This window comes from Oncorhynchus gorbuscha, linkage group LG02 (genome assembly GCF_021184085.1).
Source record: "Oncorhynchus gorbuscha isolate QuinsamMale2020 ecotype Even-year linkage group LG02, OgorEven_v1.0, whole genome shotgun sequence".
NCBI classification, from domain to species: Eukaryota; Metazoa; Chordata; class Actinopteri; order Salmoniformes; family Salmonidae; genus Oncorhynchus; species Oncorhynchus gorbuscha.
In genome coordinates this window covers 69535878-69559308 of record NC_060174.1, presented here as the reverse complement: position 1 = coordinate 69559308, position 23431 = coordinate 69535878, and the positions used below count along the sequence as shown (strand labels likewise).

Here is a 23431-nt window from a genome sequence, read left to right as displayed (position 1 = left end):
CTGCAGCCCTCATCCTCCACATACAACACCTGTTCAGCCAGTCACATTCTGTTAAAGGTCCCCAAAGCAAACACATCTCTGGGTCGCTCATCTTTTCAGTTCACTGCAGCTAGCTACTGGAACGAGCTGCAATAAACACTCAAACTGGACAGTTTTATCTCAATGTCTTCATTCAAAGACTCAATCATGGACACTCTTACTGACAGTTGTCCTGCTTTGCGTGATTTATTGTTGTCTCTACCTTCTTGCCCTTTGTGTTGTTGACTGTGCCCAATAATGTTTGTAACATGTTTTATGCTGCTACCATGTTGTGTTGCGACCATGTTGTTGTCATGTTTTGCTGCCTTGCTATGTTGTTGTCTTAGGTCTCTCTTTATGTAGTGTTGTGTTGTCTCTCTTGTCCTGATGTGTGTTTTGTCCTATATTTATATTTTATTTATATTTTATTTTTAATCCCAGCCCTAGTCCCTGCAGGAGGCCTTTTGCCTTTTGGTAGGCTGTCATTGGGCGTAATTGTAAATAAGAATTTGTTTTTTTAACTGACTTGCCTAGTTAAATAAAGCTGAAATTAAAAAATTAAAAAATTAAATCATGCTGCCTTTGAAAACGACCGAGCGGCGTTGACCTTCGCTCCTCCCGTTCACTTCAGGTATGAACGGGCGTCACGGGCCATACTCCCTGTCTGTTTAGCCCGGTGCGGGTTCGATTAATCAAACTCCCTCAGGAACGAAGCGAAGTACATTTGACTCCGGCGAATCAGACCCGGAGTGTGAAAAACAGGGTGGGGGCAGAGATAGACCTTCGGGCAGACTGCACTGGTTCAGTGCGTATCCTAGGAACATGGCCGATGGTTAATGCTGGTGATTAACCAGATGAGACAGTCAAAACTGTTTTGTTACATGAGAAGGTACAAGAAAAGGAGTTTAAACTTGGCAAGGTGGTTAGCTAGCTACCGACCGTCGATCGAGCAGAGGGGGTGTTATTGGCTGGAGAAAAGGAAAACAACATGGCGGCCTTGGAGCTCGAATGGATCCCAGAGACACTGTACAACACTGCTATATCAGCAGTGGTGGACAATTACAGTCGATCGCGAAGAGATATTCGTTCCCTCCCTGAAAATATTCAATTTGATGTGTATTACAAGGTAAGTTCTTAGTCTAGTTTGCTCACTAACGTTATACAATGTGATGTTCCCGAGTTGATTCGTTTTAGCTAGCCAATTAACGTTACAGCTAACGTTGCAAACTCTTTGCAAAGCAAATCAGCTGATTAACTTGCTTGCTAGCTATCCTGCTTAAAAGGTTAACAACAATATATTCCATTTAGCAGACACTTTTTATCCAGAGCGACTTGCAGTCATGCGTGTATACATTTTTACATGTGGGTGGTCCCAGGAATCGAACCCCCTATTCTGGTGTTGCAAACACCAAAGCTGGGGAACGATGGTATCTTAAGGGGGAGGAGAAAAAAAACAACATTTTTTTAAAATGAATGCTTCGTCATAATGTAAGTGTTTATTATTCATTTATTTATAATGGTAAGGGGGGGGGGGGGGGGTGAAAATGTAGTTTTTTTTTATTAAGGAAGGGGAAGAGAGGACCCGAAGGTCTCCAGGTCGAATCCTGCCTCGGCCAGAAATAACATTTCTAAACAACCACCAAAAGTGTTCATTTTTTTACTCTCACATTGGTCAATATAGCAGTTAATGTTACGATTATGGTAGCATATGGTAGCATAATGTATGTATGTATGTGTGTATGTATGTATGTGTGTGTGTGTGTGTGTGTGTGTGTGTGTGGTGTGTGTGTTTTAATGAGGTTGGTTTATTATGTACTGTACTCTCCAACCTTGTTTATGCAATTAGTATCTTACATGATCAGTTATCTGTTGCAGTGTCTTGTGGACTGCATATTACCTGATGTGTTTATAAATACATCACATCTATGAACATTTACTCAGAGCATGTATGTTAGTTAAAGTCATTCAAATAATTGGTTGAAATATAGAAACATGTTTATTAATGTGAAATGTCACACACACACAGCCCCTAGGGACCCAAAGTAATGAGTGGGTATGGCACTGCCTGATTCTGAGTGAATGACACAACCGGAACCAAACATATGACATCATCCATGCAAACAGAGGGGAAAAAAACTCAAGGTTCTAGGGCTCGATTTAATCAGATTAGTGTTGGTCAACACGAGCATAGCGGTTGTTTTGGCGGTATCAGAGGTGAAACTGTGTTAGAGCTGTCAAATTCACAAGCAGAACCTTGTTACCTTATCACCTTGAATGCAACAAAACCACCCAACTTTATATTCAACAAATCCCATGCAGCCGCGTTAGAAACACTGAAATACATGATATTCTATTGTAGGCTATAGGCCCTACTCCTGACTAGACTGATAGGCTTTAAGTCCCCCCATCCAAATTAACTTCAAAATGATGCAATAGCCTACACTTTCTAACTCTGTTTTGAACTTCTAATGCGGTAAGGATAATAAAGAAGGGAGTGGTTTGTGACACATGAGCAACATTGGGTTAATGCTTGATCTGATTGAATCAAGCCCCTGGTTGTAGAAATAAGATTTTAAAAAGGACTACAGTACAGCAGAGTCTAATATGGAAACTATTGATGTGTTGACACATCTCAAACAATCCGTTTTTTTTGCATGGGTGGAGTTGGCTGGCAGCAGACTGGGCTATGGGTGAAGCAGGCCAGGTACTGGTGGCTGCAGACTGGGCTATGGGTGAAGCAGGCCAGGTAGTAGTGGCAGCAGACTGGGCTGTGGGTGAAGCAGGCTGGGTACTGGTGGCAGCAGACTGGGATATGGGTGAAGCAGGCCAGGTATAAGTGGCAGCAGACTGGGCTGTGGGTGAAGCAGGCCAGGTACTGGTGGCAGCAGACTGGGATATGGGTGAAGCAGGCCAGGTACTAGTGGCAGCAGACTGGGCTGTGGGTGAAGCAGGCCAGGTACTGGTGGCAGCAGACTGGGCTGTGGGTGAAGCAGGCCAGGTTCTGGTGGCAGCAGAATGGGCTGTGGATGAAGCAGGCCAGGTTCTGGTGGCACCAGAATGGGCTGTGGGTGAAGCAGGCCAGGTACTGGTGGCACCAGACTGGGCTGTGGGTGAAGCAGATTGGACTGTAGTGGGAGCATCCTGGGTGGGGCTAGGAGCAGAGAAATCATCAGCAGTGGTGGTGAAGTCATCCAGAAGACTACCAACTGTGGGGTCCGTTGCATAGTTCTCAAAATCAGTCTCCTCCAAGTCAAGGGGGTCCATGTCCTTCCCAGTCTGCCTGAGCAGGTAGTCTACACCAATCAGCTCTCCTGAAAATATAATAAAAAAGCAAACCGAGACAGAAATGGTCATTTAGCAGACGCTCTTATCCAGAGCGACTTACAAATTGGTGCATTCACCTTATGACATCCAGTGGGACAGTCACTTAACAATAGTGCATCTAAAACTTAGGGGGTGGGGTGAGAGGGATTACTTAACCTATCCTAGGTATTCCTTAAAGAGGTGGGGTTTCAGGTGTCTCCGGAAGGTGGTGATTGACTCCGCTGTCCTGGCGTCGTGAGGGAGTTTGTTCCACCATTGGGGGCCAGGGCAGCGAACAGTTTTGACTGGGCTGAGCGGGAGCTGTACTTCCTCAGTGGTAGGGAGGCGAGCAGGCCAGAGGTGGATGAACGCAGTGCCCTTGTTTGGGTGTAGGGCCTGATCAGAGCCTGGAGGTACTGAGGTGCCGTTCCCCTCACAGCTCCGTAGGCAAGCACCATGGTCTTGTAGCGGATGCGAGCTTCAACTGGAAGCCAGTGGAGAGAACGGAGGAGCGGGGTGACGTGAGAGAACTTGGGAAGGTTGAACACCAGACGGGCTGCGGCGTTCTGGATGAGTTGAAGGGGTTTAATGGCACAGGCAGGGAGCCCAGCCAACAGCGAGTTGCAGTAATCCAGACGGGAGATGACAAGTGCCTGGATTAGGACCTGCTTCCTGTGTGAGGCAGGGTCGTACTCTGCGGATGTTGTAGAGCATGAACCTACAGGAACGGGCCACCGCCTTGATGTTAGTTGAGAACGACAGGGTGTTGTCCAGGATCACGCCAAGGTTCTTGGCGCTCTGGGAGGAGGACACAATGGAGTTGTCGACCGTGATGGCGAGATCATGGAACGGGCAGTCCTTCCCCGGGAGGAAGAGCAGCTCCGTCTTGCCGAGGTTCAGCTTGAGGTGGTGATCCGTCATCCACACTGATATGTCTGCCAGACAGATTCGCCACCTGGTCATCAGAAGGGGGAAAGGAGAAGATTAATTGTGTGTCGTCTGCATAGCAATGATAAGAGAGACCATGTGAGGTTATGACAGAGCCAAGTGACTTGGTGTATAGCGAGAATAGGAGAGGGCCAAGAACAGAGCCCTGGGGGACACCAGTGGTGAGAGCGCGTGGTGAGGAGACAGATTCTCGCCACGCCACCTGGTAGGAGCGACCTGTCAGGTAGGACGCAATCCAAGCGTGGGCCGCGCCGGAGATGCCCAACTCGGAGAGGGTGGAGAGGAGGATCTGATGGTTCACAGTATCGAAGGCAGCCGATAGATCTAGAAGGATGAGAGCAGAGGAGAGAGAGTTAGCTTTAGCAGTGCGGAGCGCCTCCGTGATACAGAGGAGAGCAGTCTCAGTTGAATGACTAGTCTTGAAACCTGACTGATTTGGATCAAGAAGGTCATTCAGAGAGAGATAGCGGGAGAGCTGGCCAAGGACGGCACGTTCAAGAGTTTTGGAGAGAAAAGAAAGAAGGGATACTGGTCTGTAATTGTTGACATCGGAGGGATCGAGTGTAGGTTTTTCAGAAGGGGTGCAACTCTCGCTCTCTTGAAGACGGAAGGGACGTAGCCAACGGTCAGGGATGAGTTGATGAGCGAGGTGAGGTAAGGAGAAGGTCTCCGGAAATGGTCTGGAGAAGAGAGGAGGGGATAGGGTCAAGCGGGCAGGTTGTTGGGCGGCCGGCCGTCACAAGACGCGAGATTTCATCTGGAGAGAGAGGGGAGAAAGAGGTCAGAGCACAGGGTAGGGCAGTGTGAGCAGAACCAGCGGTGTCGTTTGACTTAGCAAACGAGGATCGGATGTCGTCGACCTTCTTTTCAAAATGGTTGACGAAGTCATCTGCAGAGAGGGAGGAGGGGGGGGGAGGGGGCGGAGGATTCAGGAGGGAGGAGAAGGTGGCAAAGAGCTTCCTAGGGTTAGAGGCAGATGCTTGGAATTTAGCGTGGTAGAAAGTGGCTTTAGCAGCAGAGACAGAGGAGGAAAATGTAGAGAGGAGGGAGTGAAAGGATGCCAGGTCCGCAGGGAGGCGAGTTTTCCTCCAATACACTGACGCACAGTTTTGTTTCTGCAATATTTTAATGTATATCATGATATTGGTTAAGAAATTACAGTTTGGTATGTATGTCTTAGAGGCTATAGCAGAGGAGAGCACTTAAGGCGTCGGCGTGCTTCAGTTTGGCTGGCGGCTAGCCTAACCGACCAAGTATTCTTGCATACTCCCTTAAAAGACCTTCGCTTGAAAAAGTGGTATGAGTCGTCTCTTGTTGAATGACAGACTACTGAAGAATCCCAAAAGTTGACCTCGTCTACCAACTTCGGCATGCCTCAAGACAAATAGTGTGCTCGACCAACCTTAAAAATGGAGAGATGTCACAATGTTGTCATAATATATGCACAATCTATTCAAAAGCATGAGGGCGCCTTTACAGAGGCTATAGCAGAGCGCTCAGTTCCCTGAGAGACAGCAGAGGCAGTGGTGGTCTTCACGCAGGCTGTAGCAGAGGGAGTCAGGGAGAAGGGCGAGGTGGTCTTCACAGAGGCCTGTAGCAGGGCTGGGGAGAAGGGCGAGGTGGTCTTCACAGAGGCCCGTAGCAGGGCTGGGGAGAAGGGCGAGGTGGTCTTCACAGAGGCCCGTAGCAGGGCTGGGGAGAAGGGCGAGGTGGTCTTCACAGAGGCCCATAGCAGGGCTGGGGAGAAGGGCGAGGTGGTCTTCACAGAGGCCCGTAGCAGGGCTGGGGAGAAGGGCGAGGTGGTCTTCACAGAGGCCCGTAGCAGGGCTGGGGAGAAGGGCGAGATGGTCTTCACAGAGGCCCGTAGCAGGGCTGGGGAGAAGGGCGAGGTGGTCTTCACAGAGGCCCATAGCAGGGCTGGGGAGAAGGGCGAGGTGGTCTTCACAGAGGCCCGTAGCAGGGCTGGGGAGAAAGAGGAAAAGGTATAAGATTTATTTTGAAAATGATTTGAACGTAAACCGTATTAAAAACAAATATGTAATCAAACAATCTCTTGACAGGTTAAGCTATAGCTGGCACGATACACTAAAAATGATCACCGACCATACCGATCACTTGTCGCATGCATTTGGCTGATATCGTTCATTACGTTAGTTAGCGTATACTAGAGAAATGTAAAATTTGAAATTCTATAAGTTTGCCAATACCAATTTGGTATTGGGACATTTTGTCTTTATCGCCCAGCTCAAGAATAAGCTACACTGAGTGGACAAAACATTGAGAACACCTTCTTAATATTGAGTTGCACCACCTTTTGCCCTCAGAACAGCCTCAATTTATCAGGGCATGGACTACAAGGTGTTAAGTGTTCCACAGGGATGCTGGCCCGTGTTTCTCATGACCTTTTCAAATTGGCAGGATGTCAAGAATGGTGGGCCATTCTTGATACACACGGGACACTGTTGAGCGTGAACCCAGCAGCGTTTTAGTTCTTGACAAACTCAAACTGGTGCGCCTCACACCTACTTCCATACCCTGTTCAAAAGGCACTTCAATCTTTTGTCTGCTCATTCACCCTCTGAGTGGCACACATACACAATCCCTCTCAATGCTTAAAAATCCTTATGTAACCGGTCTCCTCCCCTTCATCTACACTGATTGAATTGGATTTAATAGGTGACATCAATAAGGGATCAGAGCTTTCACCTGGTCAGTTTGTCATGGAAACAGCAGGTGTTCTCAATGTTTTGTACACTCAAGTGTATATCATTTTTACACCAACAGACTTCCCCTAGGCATGTCATGCTGAAATGATAAAGGAAGTAAAGAAGGAAAAAGATGTATATGAATACTGACAATACGGTCATGTGAGATTTAAAACATGACAATAGTTTTTCTCCATGTTTTGATGAATGTTAGTTCTAGGTGTTAGTTCTAGGTGTTAGTTCTAAAAGGATCACGGTGCATGATGTAGTAAGTAAAAGGCCACTCGGAGACAGCGGTTTGGGGCACTTGCAGATTTTGTCTATGGGCGGGGACACTCAGAGGCTGTAGACAACTTGTCCAGGCTACAGACATCTAGTGTCAGTTTAAAAAATATATATATTAGTTACATTTTTAAGGTTGTACTGTTATAAAAACCAATCAAATTTTATTGGTCACATAAACGTATTTAGCAGATGTTATTGCTAGTGTAGCAAAATGCTTGTACTTCTAGTTCTGACTGCAGCAATATCTAACAAGTAATATCTAACAATTTCACAACATATACCCAATACACACACATCTACGTAAAGGAATGGAATAAGAATATATAAATATATGGACCAGCAATGTCAGAGCAGCATAGACCTAACATACAGTAGAATAGAATACAGTATATGAGATGAGTAATGCAAAATATGTAAACATTATTTAAGTGGCATTATTAAAGTGGCCAATGATTTCAAGTCTGTATGTAGGCAGCAGTCTCTCTGTGCTTAGTGATGACTATTTGACAGACTGATGGCCTTGAGAGAGAAGCTGTTTTTCAGTCTTTGTCCCTGCTTTGATGCACCTGTACTGAGCCCGCCTTCTGGATGATAGCAGGATGAACAGGCAGTGGCTCGGGTGGTTGTTGTCCTTAATGATCTTTTGGGCTTTCCTGTGACATTGGGTGCTTTTATTTTATTATCTTGAACTGCAAAAGAGAGAAACCGAATGGACACAATGATCAAAGAAGGAAACCAAGTCACCTGTCAAAAGGATTATCTGAATCAATGTTCTGTCATGGCAGCAGAGCCATAGTAATTGTGAAAAAATATGACAAAAAATGTCATATTTACCATTGACAACAAGTTCAATGCGGTCCTCAATGGAGGAGTCTGAACAGCAGATACAGATGCTGGGGGGTGCTGTAGGTGTTGGCCCAGCAGGTTCATTGGAGAGATCTGCTTAAAATATAGACGGGACATTACTAGATAGAGTATGGTACCTCATTTTAATTAATCAGGAAAGTGAATACATGTTTTAGCCTGTAAGCTTTATTAACCCCCCCCCCCCCCAACACACAACCCATCCCCCACACAATGGAAACCGTGAGTCAAGGGGTGATGAACTCTGGCTCTCTCTGAAACTTTGATTGACCTGTTGTGATTGGTTGATAAAATCACAGCTTGGTACTTTGACACTGTCCATGCTCTCTTTGTTACAATATGCAATGACAATTTAATGGCCAAATATTAGAATAAAGTTGCTGTTCATTAGTATTAAAGGCTTACATTTAATGACCGGTATTTCTAGTACTGTATATACAAAAGTATGTCAACACCCCTTCAAATTAGTGGATTTGGCTATTTCAGCCATACCCATCACTGACAGGTGTATAAAATCAAACACCCAGCCATGCAATCTCCATAGACAAACATTGACAGTAGAATGGCCTTACTGAAGACGTTGGAAAGGTGGCATCCTATGACGTTGCCACAAATCAGTTCATCACATTTCTGCCCTGCTAGAGCTGCCCCAGTCAACTGTAAGTGCTGTTATTGTGAAATGGAAACGTCTAGCAGCATCAACGGCTCAGCAGGAAAGTGGTAGGCCACACAAGCTCACAGAACGGGACCGCTGAAGTGCGTAGCACATAAAAATAGTCTGTCCTCGTTTGCAGCACTCACTACCGAGTTCCAAACTGCCTCTGGATGCACCGTCAGCACAATAACTGTTTGTCGGGATCTGCATGAAATTGGTTTCTGTGGCCAAGAAGCCGCACACAAGCTTAAGATCACCATGCGCAATGCCAAGTGTCTGCTGGAGTGGTGTAAAGCTAGACAACATTGGATTCTGGAGCAGACAAAACACATTTTCTGGAGTGATGAATCACGCTTCACCATCCGGCAGTCTGACTGACTAATCTGGGTATGGCAGATGCCAGGCGAACACTACCTGCCCCAATGCATAGTGCCAACTGTAATGTTTGGTGAAGGAGGAATAATGGTCTGGGGTTGTTTTTCATGGTTCGGTCTAGGACCCTTAGTTCCAGTGAAGGGAAATCTTAACCCTACAGAATTCAGTGACATTCTAGACAAGTCTGTGCTTCCAACTTTGGCAACAGTTTGGGGAAGGCCCTTACAGGTTTCAGCATGCACCCGTGCACAAAGCGACGTCTTTACAGAAATGGTTTGTCGATCAGTGTTGAAGAACTTGACTGGCATGCGCAGAGCCCTGACCTCAACCCCATCAAGCACATTTGGGAAGAATTGGAACTCCAATTGTGAGCCGGGCCTTATTGCCCAATATCAGCCGCCAGCCTCACTAATGCTCTTGTGGCTGATGGAATCAAGTCCCCAACATGTAGTGGAAAGCCTTCTCAGAAGAGTGGAGGCTGTTATAGCAGCAAAGAGGGGACCAACTCCGTATTAATGCCCATGAATTTGGAATGAGATGTTTGACGAGTAGGTGTCCACATACCTTTGGTCATGTAGTGTAAAACGGTATGTTTTCTAGATGAACACACAGTTCAAATGTCACAGGCCTATGCATGTTTTGCTATTTAACTCTTGTCATAATACATACCTTCTTAAAGAGGTCATACCACTTCTACCTCGGAGCTGGCCTGTTGCCTGCATCGGGAAGGCCAAACCCCGGTGGTGGCAAACGTCTGTAAGCAAGACATACACTTATAGGGCTTATGGGTCTTTTTAGGCATCTGAAACCAACAGGATGAATGTATCACACTACCACAAGAACAATTAGCAAGACATAGCAAACCTAATGCGAACTAGGCTAATGCAGTCAGCCTAAAATAATACACTGTGTTATTGGAAAACAAGTCCGTATTCAAGCAAGTAGGCTCATCATTGCAAATTTGTAAGCTAGGCTATATCATGGACTGACTGATTTTTAATTAATCAACCATTACATATATGTGTAAGTTACATTCGCTAAAGCTGTTTATAACTATAAGTTTGTCTCCTGGATATCAAAGCATAATCTAATTTAGCTGGCATAATACTGTAAGCTGTTTATACATGGCTAGCTAGCCAACAAACGTAGCTAGCTGAAAATAATTCACCCAAATGGGCAATAACCTTGTTAACGTTAGCAGATTGCATGAGATTTTGGCTCTCGCCAACTTTGACAGTTCTCTTACCCATGAAAACAAATGTTAGAGCTACTGTAATGTTACCGTACTGTTACCATGCTAGCTAGATAGCTAGCTAGCTTGCCAGGCAGCTAAGCTAACCACTTTCCACAGGGTGATGAAAGTGCACCGTGATCTTGATGCTCCTTTACGATAAATATTGAGGGCCTTATTCTGGTGACATGACGATACTTGACTGCTGTTTTGACAAATAAAAAATATTCTCGCTCTTATCCATAATAATCTCATAATGTAAACTAGCCTACCCACACAGCCTACCTGCACTGTACCCACACAGCCTACCTGCACTGTACCCACACAGCCTACCTGCACTGTACCCACACAGCCTACCTGCATTGTACCCACACAGCCTACCTGCACTGTATCTGCGAGCTGTTGGCTAGAGCACACGTGCCACGACCAGAGTAGACACGTTTGCTATTTAACGCAACTTTATAAAACAACTATCGGTTGAGTTGAAAATGTAAGTGTACACAAAAATGTGTTTCCGTATTTCGGAAATGCCACTGGTGTGAAAATGTGCACATTTTCTTTATGCAGATTTTAGAATATTCTCATGAAAATCTGTGACCAGTTGGATGGAATCCTAGCCTCTGACACTCCTGTCCCTTTTTGCTAACTTTGTCTTCATGTTTCTCCAGCTGTACCAGCAGGGTCGGCTCTGCCAGCTGGGAGGGGAGTTCTGTGAGCTGGAGGTGTTTGCCAAAGTTCTAAGGGCATCTGACAAAAGGTACTTTGTGTGTGTGTGTATATATATATATTTCATATTCTGTATGGTAATCTGACTTCATGATCATGTGAAGCAAAAGGGATATGATGATCCTTGAGAGATCCTTGAATGTCATTGTCACGCATTTTGACCGGTTCTCATGTATGATTGTATCACATCGTCATGCCCGGTCTTTGTGTATGTGCCTGCAGACACCTCCTGCACCATTGCTTCCAGGCCCTGATGGATCATGGGGTGAAAGTGGCTTCTGTCCTGGCCAACTCCTTCAGCCGCCGCTGCTCCTACATTGCAGAGTCTGATGCCCATGTGAAAGAGAAGGCCATTCAGTTTGGCTTTGTTTTAGGTAGGCGCCCGCACCCATCAACTTTCTTTACCATTTTGTGTCTGATTGTACTAATGTTGACCCTGTCCTGTAGGTGGCTTTCTGTCTGATGCAGGCTGGTATGGTGATGCAGAGAAGGTGTTTCTGTCGTGTCTGCAGCTGTGCACACTGCATGACGAGGTGCTTCACTGGTACCGTGCTGTGGAGTGCTGTGTCAGGTCAGTGGGTCACAGAGCGTTAGTATATTCGGGTCCAATTCTAGTTCTATGGCTGGTTACTCTTAGTCTGTATTTTTCAACAAAAGCTTACCAGATTCACTAATTTCTCTTAGGTTGCTTCATGTCCGGAATGGCAACTGCAAGTACCATCTTGGTGAAGAGACTGTCAAGTTGGCCCAGTTGTATATGGACAAATTGGCCAAACATGGTCATCAGGCCAACAAAGCTGCGCTCTATGGAGAGCTGTGTGCGCTGCTCTTTGCTAAGAGCCACTATGATGAGGTATGTTGCCTGGTAAAGATATATCAATTGGTTCTGTTAGATTCTTTTGGTGTTCTGGTTTATCATGTTGATCTCATCACTGATATTGTATTTTGCAGGCCTACAGGTGGTGCATAGAAGCAATGAAAGAAATCACAGTGGGTTTGCCTGTTAAAGTTGTGGTAGATGTCCTGAGACAGGCCTCCAAGGTATGAGTGTTCCCTTTTCCTGTGTTATAGACATGTCTATGAATGTATTAATAAATACTTTTTGAGATGTCCCCATACTATTGTCACATGAGTCACTGCAGTACTCTGTTAGTCCTAGATACTGCTTCGGACTGTAGTTAGTAGGGATGTAACGATTCACCGATACACATTGGTCCCAGATACAAGTGCTTTGGTCTGAGGACCCCAAACCGAACCAAATGTAGCATACATTGGTCAGAAAATCGATTCAAACGTTACAAATCGCTTTCACATTTGTTTTTTATGTTGGTTCACTAACATTTATTACATGAATTCTACCTTCTGAAAAATACAGTGCTTTCAGAAAATATTCAGACCCCTTGACTTTTTCCAAATGTTGTTACAGCCTGATCTAAAAATTGATTTAAGTTCACACACAAAAATTCACTGGCCTACACACACACAATACCCCATAAAGTCAAAGTGGAATTATGTTGATTTATTTTACATATTAATTAAAAATTAAAAGCTGAAATGTCTTTAGTAAATAAATATTCAATCCCTTGTTATGGTAACCTCATCTCTGTACCCCACACATACAATTATATGTAAGGCCCCTCATTCGACCACGGAATTTCAACCACAAGGACCAGGGAGCTTTACCTCGCAAAGAAGGGTACCTACAGTGCCTTGCGAAAGTATTCGGCCCCCTTGAACTTTGCGACCTTTTGCCACATTTCAGGCTTCAAACATAAAGATATAAAACTGTATTTTTTTTGTGAAGAATCAACAACAAGTGGGACACAATCATGAAGTGGAATGACATTTATTGGATATTTCAAACTTTTTTAACAAATCAAAAACTGAAAAATTGGGCGTGCAAAATTATTCAGCCACTTTACTTTCAGTGCAGCAAACTCTCTCCAGAAGTTCAGTGAGGATCTCTGAATGATCCAATGTTGACCTAAATGACTAATGATGATAAATACAATCCACCTGTGTGTAATCAAGTCTCCGTATAAATGCACCTGCACTGTGATAGTCTCAGAGGTCCATTAAAAGCGCAGAGAGCATCATGAAGAACAAGGAACGGAACACACCAGGCAGGTCCGAGATACTGTTGTGAAGAAGTTTAAAGCCGGATTTGGATACAAAAAGATTTCCCAAGCGTTAAACATCCCAAGGAGCACTGTGCAAGCGATAATATTGAAATGGAAGGAGTATCAGACCACTGCAAATCTACCAAGACCTGGCCGTCCCTCTAAACTTTCAGCTCATACAAGGAGAAGATTGATCAGAGATGCAGCCAAGAGGCCCATGATCACTCTGGATGAACTGCAGAGATCTACAGCTGAGGTGGGAGACTCTGTCCATAGGACAACAATCAGTCGTATATTGCACAAATCTGGCCTTTATGGAAGAGTGGCAAGAAGAAAGCCATTTCTTAAAGATCCAGAAAAAGTGTAATTTAAAGTTTGCCACAAGCCACCTGGGAGACGCACCAAACACGCACCAAACACGCACCAAACATGCTCTGGTCAGATGAAACCAAAATTGAACTTTTTGGCAACAATGCAAAATGTTGTGTTTGGCGTAAAAGCAACACAGCTCATCACCCTGAACATACCATCCCCACTGTCAAACATGGTGGTGGCAGCATCATGGTTTGGGCCTGCTTTTCTTCAGCAGGGACAGGGAAGATGGTTAAAATTGATGGGAAGATGGATGGAACCAAATACAGGACCATTCTGGAAGAACCTGATGGAGTTTGCAAAAGACCTGAGACTGGGACGGAGATTTGTCTTCCAACAAGACAATGATCCAAAACATAAAGCAAAATCTACAATGGAATGGTTCAAAAATATACATATCCAGGTGTTAGAATGGCCAAGTCAAAGTCCAGACCTGAAACCAATCGAGAATCTGTGGAAAGAACTGAAAACTGCTGTTCACAAATGCTCTCCATCCAACCTCACTGAGCTCGAGCTGTTTTGCAAGGAGGAATGGGGAAAAAATTCAGTCTCTCGATGTGCAAAACTGATAGACATACCCCAAGCGACTTACAGCTGTAATCGCAGCAAAAGGTGGTGCTTCAAAGTATTAACCTAAGGGGGCTGAATAATTTTGCACGCCCAATTTTTCAGTTTTGATTTGTTAAAAAAGTTTGAAATATCCAATAAATGTCGTTACACTTCATGATTGTGTCCCACTTGTTGTTGATTCTTCACAAAAAAATACAGTTTTATATCTTTGTTTGAAGCCTGATATGTGGCAAAAGGTCGCAAAGTTCAAGGGGGCCGAATAATTTCGCAGGGCACTGTATAGGTAGAAGTGTAAAAAAATGTATAAAATAAAAATCAGACATTGAGTGTCGCTTTTGAGCATGGTCAAGTTTTTCATTATACTTTGGATGGTGTATCAATACACCCAGTCACTACAAAGATACAGGCATCCTTCTTAACTCAGTTGACGGAGAGGAAGGAAACCACTCAGGGATTTCACCATGAGGCCAATGGTGACTTTTTTTAATGGTTGTGATAGGAGAAATTGAGGATGAATCAACAACATTGTAGTTACTCCACAATACTAACCTAAATGACAGCGTAAAAAGGAAGCCTGTACAGAATAAAAATATTCCAAAACATGCCTCCAGTTTGCAACAAGGTACTAAAGTAATACTGCAACTGTTGCAAATTTGTCCTTAATACAAAGTATGTTTTTGTGGCTAATACCACACATTGCTAATTACCACTCTCCATATTTTCAAGCATAGTGGTGTGGTGACTGCATCATGTTATGGGTATGTTTGTCATCGTTAAGGACTAGGGAGTAAAAAAAAAAAAACTTGTTTTCACTTTATCGAACACCTTCAGTATTCAAATGCTAAAATGGCATGTGTGATATTAAGCTTTATTCATTGAGTGCATTCTGAAAGTATTCGGACCCCTTCACTTTTTCCACATTTTGTTACATTACAGCCTTATTCTAAAATGGATAACATTCATTATTTTCTTCATCAATCTACACACAGTACCCCATAATGACAAGGCAAAAACAGGTTTTAGGTCTTTTAAATTTTATTATAAAAAATATAAAAAACACCTAATTTACTTAAGTATTCCCCATAATAACAAAGCAAATACATCTTTCTAGAAATGTTAGCAGATTTATAAAATTTAAAAAAAAAAAAAAAAAAACGTATTTGCGCAAGTATTCAGGCCCTTTACTATGAGACTCGAAATTGAGCTCCGGTGCATCTTGTTTCCATGGATCATCCTTGAGATGTTTCTACAACTTGATTGGAGTCCACCTGTGGTAAATTAAATTGATTGGACATGATTTGGAAAGGCACACACCTGTCTATTGTCAGTAGGATTCCGGGACAGGATTGTGTCAAGGCACAGACCTGAGGAAGGATACCAAAACATTTCTGCAGCATTGAAGGTCCCCAAGAACACAGTGGCCTCCATCCTTCTTAAATGGAAGAAGTTTAGAGCCACCAAGACTCTTCCTAGAGCTGGCCAAACTGAGCAACCGGGGGAGAAAGGGCCTTGGTCAGGAAGGTGACCAAGAACCCAATGGTCAAAGCTCCAGAGTTCCTCTGTGGAGATGGGAGATCCTTCCAGAAGGACAACCATCTCTGAAGCACTCCACCAATCAGGCCTTTATGGTAGAGTGGCCAGACGGACGCCACTCCTCAGTAAAAAGGCATATGACAGCCCGCTTGGAGTTTGCCAAAAGGCACCTAAAGGACTCTCACCATGAGAAACAAGATTCTCTGGTCTGAGGAAACCAAGATTGAACTCTTTGGCCTGAATGCCAAGCATCACCTCTGGAGGAAACCAGGCATGAATGTTTATGCAACAAATGTTAGTGTATCGCATCTATTCAGTTTCTAATTAAACCAAATCTTACCGAATCATTTCAAACTAAAAGGTATGGTTCCTGTATCGTATCAGAGCCCATGTACTGTACCTCGATACGTAGCGAATCGTCCGGGAAAGATGCACATCCCTAGTAGTTTGATCTTAGTGTGGTTTCATGCCTTTTGTGTTTGGACCAACAGGCCTGTGTGGTAAAGAGGGAGTTCAGTAAGGCAGAGCAGCTGATAAAGCATGCTGTTTTCCTGGCACGGTAAGTTAGATTCACCACACTTTTTGTTTGTGTTTTGTACTCCTTGTCTCTGTCTCCTTCAGTAATGTCTGTTTCCTTATTGTTTCTGCAGTGAGCATTTTGGACACAAGCATCCCAAATATTCAGACACTCTCCTTGATTATGGGTTTTATTTGCTGAATGTGGATAACATCTGCCAATCAGTTGCAATATACCAGGTGGGTGAGTCAGTCTGAGATGTCAATTGACGGCAGAGAGGGTGTATCAGATGTGTGATATTGAAACTGTGTTAATATTCCAGACGGCTTTAGATATCCGGCAGTCGGTTTTCGGGGGAAAGAATATCCATGTGGCCACAGCACACGAGGACCTGGCATACTCCTCCTATGTCCATCTGTACAGCTCTGGCAAATTTGACAACGCGCTGTGAGTAATCAACCAGGGGTACTTGGCCTATCCACAGGGGGTATTTGAAGACTCATGAGACCATAGCTTTACTGGTAAAATGGACATGAGGGGTTACTTCTAGTGAACTCCATGCAGAGCAAAATTCAGTTGGTACAGTAACTGAGAAAGTTTGGGAACCACTGCTGTATGGTACTTGTTGTCCATTTGATGTTATGTATGTACTTTTAGTCTCTCTTGTATTTGGAAGTTCATGCAGGCCAATTGCAGTGTCCCTCCCAAAAGTGATGTCCCTGCCTTTATTTTGTTTCCTAGGAAATGTTTGTGCTTTAGCTACTGTGTCACGGAGTTAAATCTGTTTCTCTGCTGTGCCCCCTGGGTATGTTGTGTACAGATTCCACGCAGAGAGGGCCATAGACATCATCACTCACATTCTCCCAGAGGATCATCTGCTGCTGGCCTCCTCCAAAAGAGTCAAAGGTAAAACTGCTTTCACAACCATCTGTTTACTCCTGTCCCACGTTGTCTGTGATGGGCACGATGATGTCTGTGATTCTCAACTGCTGCCGAGTCAATTACTGAAGAGGAGTTGTTTTATTTTGGAGGAGAGGTCCGTGTTATTTGGATTAGATCAGCTGATCCGTTTTCATCTTTCATTTCCTAACTAACTTGAGGTGTACGTCTGACTCTCTGTACCTCTTCTGACTGTGCTGTGCTACTCACTCAGCTCTGATCCTGGAGGAGATCGCTATTGACTGCCACAACAAGGAAACAGAGGAGAGGCTGCTCCAGGATGCCCATGACCTCCACCTCTCCTCCCTCCAGCTGGCCAAGAAAGCCTTCGGGGAGTTTAATGTTCAGACAGCGAAACACTATGGCAACCTGGGCCGCCTCTACCAATCCATGAGGAAGTTCAAGGTCAGAATTAGATCATCCCTCCCTTCCAACCCCTGAGACAAGTGTCTGTAGAAAGCATGCAGAAGGTGACCTGTGACACACTTTCATCATAAACTGCCATCCAAATGTTCTCCACGGTGTTTACGGACCCTGTGACCCACTTTTGGAGCAGGAATCTGCTCTCCAAGTAGGTTCAAATGTCACAGAGGCTCTGGGATTTAATGATAGCTGAAAAGCTGTATACAGACCCCAAGACTGTGATTGACTGAGAGGTCTCATCTGTTTTTGTTTTTCAGGAGGCAGAGGAGATGCACATCAAGGCCATCCAGATCAAGGAGCAGCTTCTGGGTCAGGAGGACTATGAGGTGGCTCTGTCTGTGGGCCACCTGGCCTCTCTCTACAACTACGACATGAACCAGTATGAAGATGCTGAGAGGCTCTACCTGCGCTCCATCGCTATCGGTCAGTCACTAGTTTAGATGGGGTCTATTTTACCTTTGTACTCTTCTTTTGTAATCTATTCTTCCTCATTGTCCTATTCAATATTCTTACCAGTATGTGTGCTTTTCCCCTGCAGGTAAGAAGCTGTTTGGCGAGGGCTACAGTGGACTGGAATACGACTACAGGGGCCTAATTAAACTGTACAACTCTTTGGGGAACTATGAGAAAGTCTTTGAGTACCACAATATTTTATCCAATTGGAATCGGCTGAGGGACCGGCAGTTTGCTGTAGCTGATGCCCTGGAGGACGTCAACACCAGCCCCCAGGCCACAGAGGAGGTGGTGCAGTCCTTCCTACTGTCACAGAACCATGGGGCCGGCCCACCTGCTTAGGCTTCCTACACAGACACATGCACACACATGCCCACACGCAGATAGAAACGCTAAGGTGTTCACAGCTCGCTTAAATCTATTGAACACACCCTCTCCACATCAAGTTACACGGTTGGCCTTGCAATGGGCCACCTGGCTTTAGGGAAATGCACTATGGCCTGTGGAATGCATCTGATCCAGTCTTTTTATCGTTCTCCTGTGATCAACCCTGCAGATAACATTTGATGGGAGGAATCACTTGCTATACACTTTGCATTACCTAACACCGCTTTCATCTCTGTCAGTCTTCTGTTAGAGGAATTGAGACCGGGGGGAGAACATAGTGTTTTATAGAATAGTACATGGGGTTTTTTTCTGCTTTATTTTTGGTCAGAGCTTGCCCTTTATTGACCATTGATGTCCCCTGTAAGCATGGATTCAGCACCACTTGGCTTTTTGCTTTGGTCAATTATAAAAAGCCAGAGTGACTTTTTCTGGGTGCAATCCTTCTGTTATTGTGCTAATGTCATGAGGGAGTTTTACAACCCATTTCATCCATGGACCAAATCTTCGGTTCTATTTATTTTTGGAACATCTGTTTCTGCCTCACTCTAAAGATGTTGTTGGTGTAGTCCTTCATGCATGCGTTTTAAAGGTTGTCTGTGATTTGATGAATTTGAAATGCACCAGCATGTGTATTGAATTGGACCACAATTGTGCTCCACAATTGTTGGACCACTGACTTATGGAATATTTGAAAGTGTACGTTAGAGTACCTTTGTGGAATTAAATTGCCAAGTATTTATAAGGAATTTCATGAAGCTAAACCAAACACAAGTCAGCTAAAACTTGCTATTGAGAACTCCCTCCCTGTCGAACTAAGACCCTCAAAACACACCGTTAACAATAGAATGGGTCTCGTGTTTTCATTTTAGAATGAAGATAGTAAAGGTAGTAGTGCTAGTGAACGGTTACCTAGTGCAACATTAAGTAATGATGTACCCCATTTTGTATGGACTAGGTAAATAGAAACGATTGCCTTGCTTTTAAACATGCACGTCTGTCTCATGGCTGTTAATTTTACATGTGCTGTTATAGTCCAACTGAAGTCCAAGCCTTAGCCTTAAAGGACGATCAGCCCAAGGTGCTCTTGCTCTGGTTATTAGCATGCTTCCTTTCCATATTCCGACAGAGACGGGAAGGTCACATGTTTGACCTGACATGCACTACATGGCCAAAATTATGTGGACATCGCTTCAAATAAGTGGATTTGGCTATTTCAGCTACACCCATGCTGATAGGTGTATAAAATTAAGGACACAGCCATGCAATCTCGAAGGCCAAACGTTGGCAGTAGAATGGCCCATTTTGAAAAGCTCAGTGACTTTCAACGTGGCACCATCGTAGGATGCCACCTTTCCAACAAGCAAGTCAGTTTGTCAAATGTCTGCCCTGCTATAGCTGCTATGGTCAACTGTAAGTGCTGTTATTGTGAAGTGGAAACGTCTAGGGGCAACAACTGCTCAGCCACGAAGTGGTTGGCCACACAAGCTCACAGAACAGGAGTGTAGGGTGTAGTGCATAAAAATCATCTCCTTGGTTGCAACGCTCTCTCCCGAGTTCCAAATTGCCTCTGGAAGCAACGTCCGCACAAGAGTTGGTCGTCGGGAGATTCGTCAAATTAAGCTTCATGAAATGGGTTTCCAGCTGCATACAAGCCTAAGATCACCATGCGCAAATGCCAAGCGTTGGCTGGCGTGGTGTAAAGCTCACCGCCATTGGACTCTGGAGCAGTGGAAACGAGTACTCTGGATTGATGAATCATGCTTCAGCATCTGGCAGTCCGACGGACTAATCTGTGTTTGGTGGATGCCAGGAGAACACTACCTGCCCCCAATGAATAGTGCCAACTGTAAAGTTTGGTGGAGGAGGAATAATGAACTGGGGCTGTTTTTTGTGGTTCGGGCCAGGCCCCTTAGTTCAAGTGAAGGGAAATCTTAACGCTACAGAATACAATGACATTCTAGATGATAATGTGCTTCCAACTTTGTGGCAACAGTTTGGGAAAGCCCTTTCCAGTTTCAGCATGCCCCCGTGCACATAGCAAGGTATTTATCGGCGTGGAAGAACTTGACTGGCCCATCAAACACCTTTGGGATGAATTGGAACGCCAACTGCCAGCCAGGCCTAACCGCCCAACATCATTGCCCGACCTCACTAATGCTCTTGTGGCTTAATGGAAGAAAGTCCCCGCAGCAATATTCCAACATCTAGTGGAAAGCCTTCACAGAAGAGTGGAGGCTGTGATTGCAGCAAAGGGGAGACCATATTAATGCCCATGAATTTGGAACGAGATGTCCGAACAGATGTCTACATACTTTTGGCCATGTATTGTCTCTTCAAGCTAAGACTGATCATGTTGTCCTCAAATCAAGGACACCCAGTCCTTCTGAGGGAAGACCGCCAGCACTGTTTGTCAGCCAGCTTGACTCAACAGCTTTGTTGTGAAAAGTATTGCACCATGGGTGATGAATTAGGATGAACCGAGTTCAAGCTTAGAGACTGAAGGTGACAGGGAAGGCCGTTCTGAGGCAGATCAAGGGACAAGACATCTTAAAATCTGAACAGGTGAAGCAAATGGACATTCTCAAATTATCCCCAAGTGCTTTGCCTGTGTACATCTGAAAATAAAAACCATTTTAGATTTAAGAAATTGAATGTTCAAAAAAGTTTTCCGCCTCCTTGTAAACTGGGGTGACTGGTATATGGTTGTCTTTATGTCTCTGGTTTTGTTTGCAAGGCTTTAATTGTTTCTGGTGAATGTTACTGTTTGGGTCTGAATATCTGATGGTATTTGTGATTGCTGCACACATGAATTTGGGGCTGAGCCCCCCCCCCTGTCCTTTACGTCTGTCAGTGTCAGCAAGACTGCTAAAAGATTCATTGAAGACGTCTCTCTGGAACAAGGCATAGCATCTCAATCAGGAGTTTCATCTTTGTATGTTATAGGTGGAACATCTATTGAGAGTTGAACACTTCTAGACATGTTTTCCACTGAAACTGGAGCAAATGCAGCCCATGTAGCTTTTTTTATTTAGTTTTTACTACGTGCTGTCTATATCCTCACATGCATTGCAAGGCGCCAGCCTTTTGTAAAGCACATTTATTTCCACACTAACATTTTAACCGTTGCTCACTTTGAAACTCCCATGTAAATAGAAAATGGTCTAATTCTAGAAGTATAACTATGGGCAAGTTTCACAGACCTACATTAAGCCCACTCTTGGACTAAATTGTACTTTTGACTATGACTACTGTTATGGCTAAACTTCATTTTAAAGGTTTTGCATCAAACTACCCTGTATTTCATCCATAGTTAGTTAAACAATGTTCTTGAAACTTTAAGGTCTTTATTATCGAAAGGTAATTTGGCCAACTCCTGGAGTCATTTAATCTTGGTCTGTGAAACTGGCCCTAAATGTGTTTTTAAAAGAGGTTACACACATTTGAGTTTAGGTATGACTCTGAGAGAAGTATTTGCAGAACTGGATTGCAGATATTCCATACATGCTGTATCAGAGTTTTTAAAGAACTGTGGTGTGCATTCATCTTTTGAGATATTGTATTTATTGTATACTGCGTGAAGTACTGCCTGCTGCATAGTTGTGGATACAGTCCTCTAGTAAGAGTGGCTTTAGTGGTTGTTCATCATGACATCCATGGCTACCCAGAAAGGTAAGAGGAAATTGGAGGAATGTGTGTACTGAGAAGTAAATAATTTTCATCTTATGTACTGCCTTCTGCAGTACCCCTAAATTTGAACAGATGTCAACAGTGACAGGTAGATGGCAACAGCCCATTATTCTGTCATAGGATGGGATCTTTAAATGAAATTGCACAAACAATATGAAATGAAAGGACTTTTAGTAATCTCCTTTTGTTTCATATCAACACTACTGTGTTTTTGTACATTTTTCATTAACATTTTACAAAGCTCTGAAAAGATGAAGGAATATTGAGATGACTATGAATTGAAAAGATACATGTAAACGTCGATATCATCATTAGTGCCACAGTGCGCTTTTTTATGGATAGGTGGACGTTATTTGGCTTGTGTAACACAATGCACCACCATTAAATGATATTAAACTTGTTTGTACATTATGAATCTGTGTCGGTTATTCTTTTGTAATAACACAAACTTACTAAAGTCAGTAAGTCTTGATTATGTAAACTTGCTGAAATATTTCAAGGGCTTTGATGAACTGCATCCAGTTGCAGCCCCGTAGTAGCCTGTAACTTAAACTAGCCTGTCACTAAACCAATACTATCGCCATCTACTGGCCGTGGTTAATCCTTACCACATACATGTGAACTCCTTTTTTTTCGGTCCTTGCTGTCAGGGATCCTTGGGACGTCCCCACCCCATTTAAATTGAACGGTAAAATAGTAATTTCCCTTTATAATCATCCTTTCCTAGCTTCATTTCCTACTTTATTAGCATCCTTTCATCTTTTCCTAATTCAGGGAAGGAAAATATGTCCCTTTCCTTAGCTCCTTTCCTTCTTACCTCGCTCCCTTCTTCCTTTCCTAACTACTAGCCGTGGCACAAATAAAATGAGCCAGATGTTAAATCGGATTTATAGATCTGAAGTATCCTGCTGGAGATTCCACTCACCACCAAATATGGTGATGAGAGGAAGCCCAGTGGTCGGCAGTGAGAGAAGATGGAACTAGAAGGATTTTGTCCGACTTTCTGCTAATTTTCTCATCGATGAAACATTTGATTTCAAAACAGTTTTCTGTTCCCAAAACGAACATTTGTTGCCAACAGAGTTGACTAAGTTTTGTACACCTTACAATATGCAAAAGTAAAATAATAATTTTATATATATAAACAAATAAAAAAGGATGTTGTTCAGAATCAGTGCAAGGGCGAATTGAGTTATTGCACATGCGCACTTCACAGAGTAGGCGCTCCCTTAATGGTAATATATATGCCCAGGCCTGTAAGAACGAGCCAATAGGCTCTCGCCAGCTGCTCGTCCTGCCAACTATGAAATAAGGAAAGGA

At 43.9% G+C, this 23431-nt stretch overlaps 1 protein-coding gene across 1 annotated transcript; it reads left to right on the top strand.

The window, feature by feature from the left end:
- Nucleotides 1-756: 756 nt before the first annotated feature.
- On the top strand, nt 757-18847 carry LOC124008368 (amyloid protein-binding protein 2). Its single transcript, XM_046319597.1, has 13 exons — nt 757-1144; nt 11053-11141; nt 11333-11484; nt 11558-11681; nt 11795-11963; nt 12062-12151; nt 16197-16264; nt 16356-16461; nt 16545-16669; nt 17043-17128; nt 17376-17566; nt 17842-18007; nt 18123-18847. The coding sequence occupies exons 1-13, from the start codon at nt 1007-1009 to the stop codon at nt 18377-18379; spliced, it is 1761 nt and encodes a 586-aa protein (XP_046175553.1). The 5' UTR covers nt 757-1006; the 3' UTR covers nt 18380-18847.
- Nucleotides 18848-23431: the final 4584 nt, after the last annotated feature.

Bases quoted from the DNA above. Each gene is read 5' to 3' on its own strand.
- LOC124008368 (XM_046319597.1), top strand. From the start codon at position 1,007: ATGGCGGCCTTGGAGCTCGAATGGATCCCAGAGACACTGTACAACACT. The intron at 17,129-17,375 runs GTAAAACTGCTT...CTACTCACTCAG, and splicing joins CTCCTCCAAAAGAGTCAAAG to CTCTGATCCTGGAGGAGATC. The intron at 18,008-18,122 runs GTCAGTCACTAG...TTTCCCCTGCAG, and splicing joins CCTGCGCTCCATCGCTATCG to GTAAGAAGCTGTTTGGCGAG.